Below are 8,083 nucleotides of genomic sequence, written 5' to 3' on the forward strand. Positions count from 1 at the left end.
TATGATAATATCTTATGATAATGTGTTAATATTGTTTTACTAAAATTATTATAATAATTATAACATTATTGATGTACATTTCCATATCAAATCAACATATAATTTTATCATTTACCTTTGATTACTGCCATATTTCCAAAAGAAAGTTCAACATCTTGTGCAAGCATTACTTTATTCCATTCATTTGTATGAATATAATGTTCAATACGAGAAGAATAATCTAATAAATGTGAGGAACCAGTACCATTAATGGCATCAAAATCACCTATTTTTGCATAAGATTCTCTAAGTATGTTTTGTATTACTCTTCCTTGTTCAGGTGACAATTCATAAACAAAATCAATTTTTGAAGCAGTATTAAATTTACTATAATCATTTAAAATAGTTTCACAAGACATTTCTGCATATAATATTGCAGTAAAAAATGCTGAACAATATTTGGCAGCTTTTGCAATATATATATAATTTAATTTTAAAATATTGTTTGAAATTTGCATTCTAATATAATTCACAATATTTAACATACAACGTACAGTACAATGATCACAATTTATAAATTTTGTATTATTTGTTTCTATTGTAAAATTAAAATGATATTCAAAAAATTTATTAATACATAAACATAATGTAGTTATAAACTGTTCATCTGTATGAATTATTAAAAATATAATTCTCGGTAAAATTATTTCACAAAAATCAGTACTTAAAGTACAAATGGGGATTAAATTTTCAGAATAAAATCCTATAAAACATTCTAAAATATTACATGTTAATGCTACAATCCAACTGGAATATGAACCATCAGATTGAACTGTCCAAATAGTATTATTTTGATTTATAATATTATTCATTTTTATATAATTTATTTCAATGTTATTAATTTTTGAATTTTTATTACTTATAAATGGCTGAATATAATTAATGGGTAATACTTGTGGTTCATCTAAAATAGTCTTTAAATATTCCATATATTTTATGTTCAATAGTTTTTGTCCCCAAGAAGATGAAAATACAACATAAAGAACATTAGCACTTTTTTTCCGAATTTCAATATTATTTTGAAATAAGAATTGTATCATTGTTATTGCTATTTTATATGATAATATTTCTATTAAATCAGAAGATTCTCTAACATGATTTTTTTCAAAATATATCATTGATGTCAAATCAATTGGACCTAAATCACCTAAACATTTTACGGCTTCGAGTGAAACATTTATATCAGAAGATGCTGTTAATTTTATAAGTTTATACACCAATTGATACAATATGCTTGAGGTACAATTACTAAAAAATCCATGAAATATTTCAAGTTTATCATATAATTCTCGTAATTCTTCTTTTCTTGTAGATAATTGTATGTGTAAATGAGCAACATCTTCTACACTATAATGTATACATTCATCAGATGTTGTATTCAAAAAATGTTGCACTTCTTCTTCCAAACTACAAATTTTTTTTGCTTTATATTTCAAATTATAATGTATATTTCGTATATCTAAAAAAATGGGATCTTTTGGAAATAAATTTAACTTCTCTATTGCATCATATAATATTTCTTTTTGATCAATTATTAAGAACTGTAATATTTCTAAACTTATAGGTATGTTTTCCGTTTGTATTATAGGAATTAAAGTTATAACAGTGAAGTTCAAAATTTCTTTGATTTGTTCACATCTTATATTTAAAACATGTTTTATAAATTTATAAAAATATTTACATGCCAATTTACGAAGAATATCATCATATATTTTAATTATATGAAGTAAAGTATAACTAATATCTTTTATAACATACATGGATAATGTATTAAAATAATCATTTTTCAGTTCTTTAATAAGTAATGTACAAAAAAAAATATACTGATGAAAAGCTTTTATTTTATATTCCTCAAATTTTTTTTTATAAATATTATGAGTTAAATGTAATAATATCTTTTGCAATATATTTGGACAATTACAAACTAAAACATATTGTATAGACATTTTTTCAGTAAAAAAGTTTTCTTCCATATACTTTAAGCAATCAATTATTATATCTTTTTTAAAATGAGGTGGATCTGATATAGGAAATGATATTCTCTCTTCTAATATTTCTTCAAGATAATCTTCATCATGTAATCTTTCAATAAGAAATATTAATATTTCTTCAAATTTATCTTTAAATAAATTAGAAAATTTTTTTATTTTGACAAATTCATCTCGATTTGATACTAATTTATGAAATATTTTGCATGCTAATTGTTTTGAAATATTTCCATTATTTCCATTAATACAATACAATAACCATGATAAAATTTGTGGAAAAATATTCTCACTGATTTGTTCAAATGATAATTTAATGGAATTGCAAAAAGAAATAGTACTAGAAAGTTCTAAACTTTGAAATTTAATAAATGTTAATGTATCACTATATATTTTATAAAATTCTTCTTCTGATTTACTGGAATTTATTATTAAATTCCAAGGAAATAATTGTGATGAATATTTTGAATTAAACCAATATGTCATTAAATAACTTAAATTGTCTTCAATGATGTTTGAATAATCGATTTGATTTGCCATAATATTTATTGGTTTTGAAATTATTTGATTATTTACTTTTTTGTCAATACTAAAGCGTAACATTGTTAATAAAGCATGACATTGAAATGTTCCACTGGCAGATATTATAGCACCAAGCATTAATAAAGTACTTCTTGTTATAATTTCTTTTTTATCTGTTTTCACTTTATCATCTGATTCATTGTTAATAATTAACTTATTTATTGATTCTTCTATTTGTTTAAATAACATTTCTTTCCATTTAAAAGGTATAGTTTTTATCGAATATATATTTTGTATACATTTAATTATTTGTAATCGTACAAGAAATGAAGAACTATTAAGAGATATTAAAATTCCTTCAATTATTGGCATTTGATTCGAAGCATTGTGTGTAATATAATAAAAATGTGAAGGATTAATATAAATAATTTCTGTGAGGCATTTAATAAAATCTTTATGAGCAATAAAACCATATTTTTTTTCCGATTGAAGTTTATTAAAATGCATAATAATATCCATTAAATTATCTATTTTATAATTGTGACTTAAAGCATAACTAAAAAAATATGGTAGAATATCAAATATATAACGGATAACCATTTCATCTTTATAACATTCGTTATATAATTTCAATAAATTTTTCAATGGTAGTTCATTGTGATTTTTCCATAATTCTTCTTTACCATATTTTGCTGAAGATTTTAAAACTGTTATAGCCATTATAAAATCAACTGTATGTGAAAGATCATACATGTTAATATTAAGTAAATTATTCATAAGTTTTATTTGAATTTCACATTTTTCTTGTCCTGTATTTATACAGCAAAATAAAGTTAAAGCTTTTGTTGCTTGTATTCTAATTGTACCTTCATTACAAAAATTACATTGTCTTTTTTGTATAATATCTCTATCTAGATATTTACGTCTATTTTGTAGAGATTCATAATCATTATAATAATCATTATTTGTTTTATAATCAATAAGTTCATGATCTTCAATATTCATTAAACTAAATATATTTTTTAACATATCTAATGTTGCAGATGTAACAATTATTTTTGCCACATCAATATCATATGATGTTTCATATAATGTATTAAGTGCTTTTGTTACATTATAAAGATAAATATATTTACTTCTTGATGGATCTATATTTTCTAATAAACCATAAACAATATGTAAATAATTTTTCATTGCTTGCATTAAAGATAATTCTTCAATGTTTTTAGATATCATATTTAATTGTCTCATTATTGATATAATTTTTGCTATAATTGTAATTTTTATTATAATTACATGAAGATCATCACTTTCATTTTCATTGATAATAACATATAAACTATTCATTAAATAATTTACAATATTTTGCATGTATAATATATGTTCATTTCTTTTTGGTTTTTGTTCAGTATTTTTTCTTTTTTCCTCAGTAAATAAATTTTTTTTATATGTTAATAATAAATAACATTCTTCAATATATTCATAAAATAATTCAGTATTTTGTTCATTTTTTAAACAATCACATGACTTATTAATATTATATTTTTTGAATTTTATTTGTTTTTCAGGTTTTATTTTTAATGTAATGTTAATGAGTAATAAACATAATTCATCAATTTTTATTTGTGTTGCCATTTTATGCCAGGGAATATTTAATATCCATTTTATAAGACATGACCTAATACAATTTGAATTTGTTGTTGGTGAGTACATATTTATATTAAACATTGTAATATCAATAGATAAAGCAAAATGTTCACAAATTATTGTTAATGTATGCAAACTCATAATTGACCATTTAATCACATTTGTAAAATATAATTTTAAAAGTATATTTGGATTTGTTATCTTATTATGTATTATAAAGAGTTGCATAAGTTTGTGAGTTGATATTTCATTCTGATTTATGTTTAAAGATCTAAAATAATAAATTAATATTGAGAAACATAAAATGAATATTCTAGAAAAATTTACATATTAAAATATAAATATTTATAAAAATTTCTAATGAATTTATCATAAAAAAATCTGAATATTAAATATCATACCTTAATAAAATATCCCATATTTTATCCCAATAAATATTTAAATTTTCTACATCTGTTATAGAAAATGTTTGTTCATTCATTAATAGAACTGCAGCTAATTCATATAAATTGTCCATAATATTTTCTTCTTTGCAAGATAATGTAAAAAGATCTACTAAATTTTTTAGGAACATTGGAAAATCTTCTGATTTTAAGCATTTAGGATATTGTTCAAATAACATTGTTAAAACTTGTATCATTGGCCAAGCTTCTTCTGGACTACTATTAATAAGCATGTCAATTGGTCCATTTATTTTAGCAACAATTCGTCTACGTTTTATTGGTTGTATATAATCATATTCATTAAATTTTTTTTCAATAATTAAATCTGGATTTTCTAATATTTGTTTAAAAACTAAAAATTATATTTTTAAAGTTAATAATTAATAAAATATTTTTATTTTGTAATTTAAAAAAAAAATATAAATATTACCTTCAGTTGCAAGACGAAGAAAACTTTTTGAAAGTATATCTGCTTTAAAATCTTTCAAAATCATTAGATACATACTTTTAAGTACTGTATACCATTTTTCCCAATTATAAGCATAGGCACCATCATCAGTTTTACATGCCCCTTTAGGATGATGAATTTTTATAAAAAGTAATAAAAGTTTATATTTTTCAATAGAACCTTTTAAGCTGATTATATTTGATAAAATATTTTCACTAAAATGACACAGTGTAATTCTATATTCTATTGCAATTTGTTGACATATTGTATTTGTAAGTTTATAACTAGACTCAGCTAAAATTTCTTGATTTATTTTTACATCAGAGAAAATATTTTCTAAAATCAAAAATAGATATATTTCATTGCAATGATTCATAAACATATTTATAAATATAAATATATAAATAAGTTTCTATTTTTAATATAGAATTTTTATGAAATAAAGAATTTATTTCAAAAGTTATTTCACATACCTAAAAACAATAATACTTCTTTTATATTCAAAATTAAATTTGTATGCAAACAACCATATTGAATAATCATTTGTAAAGCATCTAAAACAGTTCTCTTACTTATAACAGAAGACATATGATTATATAAATTTATACATATTTTTAATAATTCTTCCCAGTATTTAGGAAGCATATTTATTTGATATATTCTAAATGGAAGAATATAAGAAATTAATACATTTATATAAGTATCATAATAATACTTATATATATCTGTGCCTAAAACTTGCAAAATTAAAGGCATTATATCATTGCATTTTAAAAGTGGTATTTTATGACAATTTGCATATTGAAATGTTTTTTGTACGAGTATACATGTATTTTGTCGTTCAGTAATTACTGTTTTACTATTAATATCTTTACAAGCAAGTCTATCTGTTTCCTTTAATAATAAATATAATTATATTTTTTTGACTCTTTTAACATTAATTTTAATAAATTTTATTTTAATTATTTTAAGAATAAAAATATACTTACATTTAATAATATTTTATGAACTATATGTAATATATAAGACCAATTTATAATATTTTGTGTTTTTTTTTCTGTATTTCTACAGATTTCTATTATTGCTTCTTCATTTTCATATATATCTAATAGATCTAAAACACATTTCTAAAATAAAAATTATTATTTATATTTAATATTTCAAGGAATGATGTAAATAAAATATTTTTTATGAAAAATATTATTAAATAACTAATAATTAACAGATTATTAAATAACTCTAATATATTAGTTTTTATTAATGTATAATATTTATAAATGTTAATTAATATTATTTTTGTTATAAATATAAAAATATAGATATATAGTTATATAGAAATTTTTTTCAAAATGTCAAAACAAAATTCATTGGTTTAAAGAAGCAAAATTATATAATGTATAATATATTATACAAAAAATTACACATATATTTGAATAAATACATACTCTTTTATCTGTGATCTTCTTACTATCTGCATTTTTTAATATATCCTGTATTCTTTCCAAATATTTTGACATTTTACAATTGATAATGAAAATCTTTTCTTAATGATATTCTGAAAAAAAGTATTATATTATTGTGTATATGTATATATATATATATATCTATAATATATATGTATGTTTGTGCATATATAATACATGTATAATATTTCAAAATTTTAATAACATATTATTAATGTTTATAAAATTAATAGAAGTGAAACAATATTTTTTCAATTACAAATATCAAATAAATATGAAACTAATATTTTAGTAACACTTTAACAAACTTCTCCTAGTAAAAATACTAGAAAGATATTTATATAGCAAAACTATAATAATCATATAAAGTTCGTCTAATAATAATCTAATAATAATTTTTTTTGTGTTTTTCAAATTTTATCAGAATTTAGTAACTTCAGAATTAAAAAATTATTTGTATACAATATTATTAATTTTTAAAAATTTTTACATTATGCCATAGTAAACTTTTAACCAATCTGATTCGATAATATAAAAACTAGTGCGCTAAATTCAAATTATTTTTCAATTAATAAATTCATAATTTATTATTAGATTATAATATTTTTTAACACAATTTAATAAAGTGAAGTCTAAAAATCTCAATAATTTTCTTGAATTGTCCTTATTATTTTTATTTATATGTTATTATTATTTATATATTATTATATGTATTATTTAATCTTTTTTAATTAACAATAAATAATTTTTTTTAGTTTCAAACATTTTTATCTTTAATAATTAAAAATAAAAAACATCTATTTTTACATATATAATAGTATGTATATAGTATAAAATTAGTATTATATAGTATAAAATTCGTTGTTTTTATTATATTTTAATATTCTAAAATATAAATAAAATGTTAAATATATAAACTATTATTAAAAAATATTTTACATGAGGTACTAATGATATTAAATATTAATATTGATAATAAATATTGTAAAATATATTATAAATTAAATTTGTTTAAAGATTGTATAATTTTTATTATTAAAAAAAATTGCTTGTGAAATTTTAAGAAATGAAAGTAACTTCAAAGTATTAGTTGATAATAGCTATTAAGTTACATATACATATATAATGATAAACGTTCTCACAGACCAATTCTACTTCAATTTAGTTTAAGTATTGGACAGAGTTCAACTATCATCCTTTATGAATAATAGCCTAAACTGTTGGTTAAATTCCATTTAATTTTTGACTAAAATTTACATAATATTATTTAGGAATTTATTTTACAGCATCCTGAATATTATAAAAAATTAAATATAAAATAGAATATATAAAATATAAGCCTGATTTTATATTTCTTTTTATCTTTTTTTTCAAATATCATTCTATAATCTTAGATGCTAGATATATTATATATATATATTATATATATATATAATATATATACAAAAATACATAAATATTATTCTTTTAAATTTAATATTTATTCAACTATAGTTTTATTAAATTTTACAAATTTTTTTTCATATGACGAGAAAT

General features: G+C 19.4%; 1 protein-coding gene across 1 annotated transcript in view; it reads right to left on the reverse strand.

Annotated features, from left to right (window-relative positions):
- The window catches only part of LOC102674762 (serine-protein kinase ATM), an 11,789-nt gene extending 5,188 nt beyond the window's left edge, over positions 1-6,601 (reverse strand). Inside the window, exons 1-6 of the mRNA XM_031514180.1 lie at positions 6,530-6,601; positions 6,074-6,211; positions 5,558-5,978; positions 5,067-5,420; positions 4,595-4,988; positions 111-4,464 (exon numbers count right to left, since the gene is read on the reverse strand). Coding sequence (XP_031370040.1) covers positions 111-4,464; positions 4,595-4,988; positions 5,067-5,420; positions 5,558-5,978; positions 6,074-6,211; positions 6,530-6,601 — 5,733 coding nt within the window. The remainder of the gene's footprint in view (positions 1-110; positions 4,465-4,594; positions 4,989-5,066; positions 5,421-5,557; positions 5,979-6,073; positions 6,212-6,529) is intronic.
- Positions 6,602-8,083: the final 1,482 nt, after the last annotated feature.

Source organism: Apis dorsata, unplaced genomic scaffold, assembly GCF_000469605.1.
Source record: "Apis dorsata unplaced genomic scaffold, Apis dorsata 1.3 scaffold_920, whole genome shotgun sequence".
Taxonomy (NCBI): Eukaryota; Metazoa; Arthropoda; class Insecta; order Hymenoptera; family Apidae; genus Apis; species Apis dorsata.